This window comes from Nematolebias whitei, chromosome 18 (assembly GCF_014905685.2).
Source record: "Nematolebias whitei isolate Nwh7 chromosome 18, NemWhi1, whole genome shotgun sequence".
Classification (NCBI taxonomy): Eukaryota; Metazoa; Chordata; class Actinopteri; order Cyprinodontiformes; family Rivulidae; genus Nematolebias; species Nematolebias whitei.
This window is the reverse complement of record NC_056515.1, coordinates 12,496,530-12,499,449: the sequence shown is the minus strand read 5'-3', so window position 1 is coordinate 12,499,449 and position 2,920 is coordinate 12,496,530. Positions and strand designations below refer to the sequence as shown.

General features: G+C 37.9%; 1 protein-coding gene across 1 annotated transcript in view; it reads left to right on the top strand.

The window, feature by feature from the left end:
• The first annotated feature begins 395 nt into the window (after positions 1-395).
• The window catches only part of c9 (complement component 9), a 20,542-nt gene continuing 18,017 nt past the window's right edge, over positions 396-2,920 (top strand). Inside the window, exons 1-2 of the mRNA XM_037692323.1 lie at positions 396-480; positions 561-651. Of these exons, the coding sequence (XP_037548251.1) occupies positions 407-480; positions 561-651 (165 nt within the window). The 5' untranslated portion in view covers positions 396-406. The remainder of the gene's footprint in view (positions 481-560; positions 652-2,920) is intronic.

The window sequence follows — 2,920 nt, the reverse complement described above, 5'->3', positions numbered from 1 at the left end:
GCATTGCTTGCATTTTATCTTGAAAGATGATGACTCCAAAAGTTAATCAGTTGGAGATGCACATCTAATTAATATTTTCTGAGAGTTAGTTTGTCAAATATTTTGCTAGCAGACAGGCAAACGAACAAACTCACACATGAGCAAACACAGTATTTCCTTTTTGTTTGCTGTTTAAATCTCTACAGAGTTGAAAAGTAAGATTTTTTTTGTCTTTTTGAACAAACAGTCCAAATTCTGGTTTGGGACTTTCCACCCACTGAATCAATATTGCATCAAAATGTTGCTGAAATCCAAACTATTGACTATGACAACAACAGCACAGATGTTTTACTAAGAAATCTAATAATTAACAGAAGAGCAGGTTAAAAGTGTAATTTTCAGTGGCTGGTGGATTCAAAGACTCATCATGAGGATCCTCATGGCTCTGCAGCTCAGCCTCTGTGCTCTGGCTTTCACTCTGACACTCACTGGTGGAGGACTGTACGTATCATTTCATATTCTGCTGCAACAGCAGCTGCTGTCTGACACTTTATTTTACATGATGTGTGTTTATGTACCAGGGGAGCAGTACTTCCTGAACCACCAGCAGTAGACTGTGTGTGGAGCCTCTGGTCCGAGTGGAGTCCTTGTGATCCCTGCACAAAAAGCAGGGTACGTTTGTTAAAGCCAAAAGCCAGCAGCCATGAAGCTCCATTTTTCTGTAGAAAATGAATCAGATTTAAAGTAAAATTTAGCTGTTTATGTGTCTGAGAACTTGATTGTCTTGGCTCTACCAAAGTTAAGTCAGGTCCTCAGGACAGATAAAATAAATAAATAAAAATCAAAATTGTTGAAACATTTCGTCTTTAATCCAAAAAACTTCTTCAGTTTGAGGAGCTACAACAATCTTATAAACAGCACCTTCTCATAGTGGATCAACCAGTTTGTTGTTGACATCCAGAACTAGATGTTCACATGCTAAAGGAGGATTATCAGCATAACAACTGACCGTTAGTGCCCTGATGGTCAATGAACAAACATACAGTTTGTTAATGTTTGTTGCAGCTCCTCCGACTGACCAAGTCTTTTGGAGAAAAGATAAAATGTTTCAATTTTTGTTTTTTTATTTTTAATCTGTCCAGAGGACCTGACTTAACTTTGTTTGATTTTTCTACCTGGATAAATGAACATGAACTTTGATGTTTTGAACCACTTTGGCTATGGCTGCCTCAGAGGAGTCGACAGGGAAGAGGGCAAACTCCAGAAACCATCTTATCACCATAAAACTCATTGGTCCACTATGTGAGTGTGCTACTTATGGGAATGAATTTGTTGTGACTGATGAAGTCCTTTGGATGAAAGATGAAACGTTTCTTATAGTGTTTCAATTTGCTATATATTTGCTATATATGTATATATATTCAATTCAATTCAATTCAATTCAAAAATACTTTATTAATCCCAGAGGGAAATTATTTTGTTGTTGTAACTCGTTATCCTCATTTCATTAAGAGATGTTATAGATACTGATGCTGTAGACAGGAAGGATCTCTTGTAAAGGTCCATCCCACAGTGGATCCTAAGAAACTGGCTGCAGATGCCCTCCGATCCGTCCACCCAGACTCGGCTGGCCTCTTGGTTCCCCTGGACTGTAGGACCGCCCAAATGCTGGGCAGAAATCCTCCCAGAGCGATGGCCACTCCTCCCATAAGTCTGCCGAGCTCCTCCTTGCTGCGGACAGCCAACTGTAGGTGCTGAAGGACGATCCTGTCCTTCCACTGTCATGAGCCATGTTTCCTGCCAGTTCCAGGATCTCAGTGGTCAGGCACTCGAGCACAGCTGGCAGGTAGATGAGAATGCGTCCATAGAACATCCTTTTCAACTCATTTGAGAGTTGGGGCCATAGTTGAGATATTATTTGAGCTTTTGAGATGTTAATCAGCTGCTGTTGTTGTAGAAAATTGCCTTGTTGTCATGGTTACGCATCATAACAAATGTCCAAAACTAAAAAAAGTTTCAGTAAAATCCTTCCAGCTGCACAGCATTCGATACCAGAGAAAACAATCATCCAAAAAATGTGACTTACATCCAGAAAAAGAGGAATTAAACTTTCCAAAAGCAAAATCTCAGAATGAAAGTAACAGAGCTGCTCCAACATGCAGCCACCTTGAGCGGCGCAATTCTAGAAAATTCTAGAACCCTGACTGAAACTCTTCAAACAGAGTATTTCTTTGTAGATGTTCACTCAACTGACCTGCAACTATTTTCTCTAGAATTTTTTAGATGAAAGTTAGGTTAGATATAGGTCTATAGTTGGCCAGAATTTCTGAATCAAGGTCAGACTTCTTAAGTAAAGGTTTAATTACAGCAACCTTAAAGTGCTGTGGTACATAACCATTCATTAAAGACAAATTAAGTACTTTGTAGATCCGAAATGTGGACATTAATTAGGGGAAATTCCTCTTTAAACAGTCTGGTTGGGATGGGATCTAGCAGACATGTGGATGGTTTGGATGAGGTTATTATTTTTGACAATTCAGAGAGCTCAACAGGACAAAAACTGTCCAAACATAAATCAGGCTCTAATGAAATTTTTAAAGTTGTCTCATTTGACAGATAGTAGAAGCAAGGATGGTTTGAATTTTTTCTCTAATTGAAATAATTTTATTTATAAAGAATCTCATGAAGTCATCACTACTTATAGTTGTAGAGATACATGGTTCAACAGAAATGAGACTTTTAATTAGTCTAGCAATATTACTAAACAGAAACCTAGGGTTATTTTTATTCTCCCCGATTAAAGATGAGTTATATAAAGTTCTAGCTTTACAGAGACCTTTTTTATATGTTAGCAGACTATCTTTCCAAGTTAAATAAAATTCTTCAACATTTTTTTTTTTTTCATTTAGCCTTTATTTATCCAGGTTAGTCTCATTGAGCC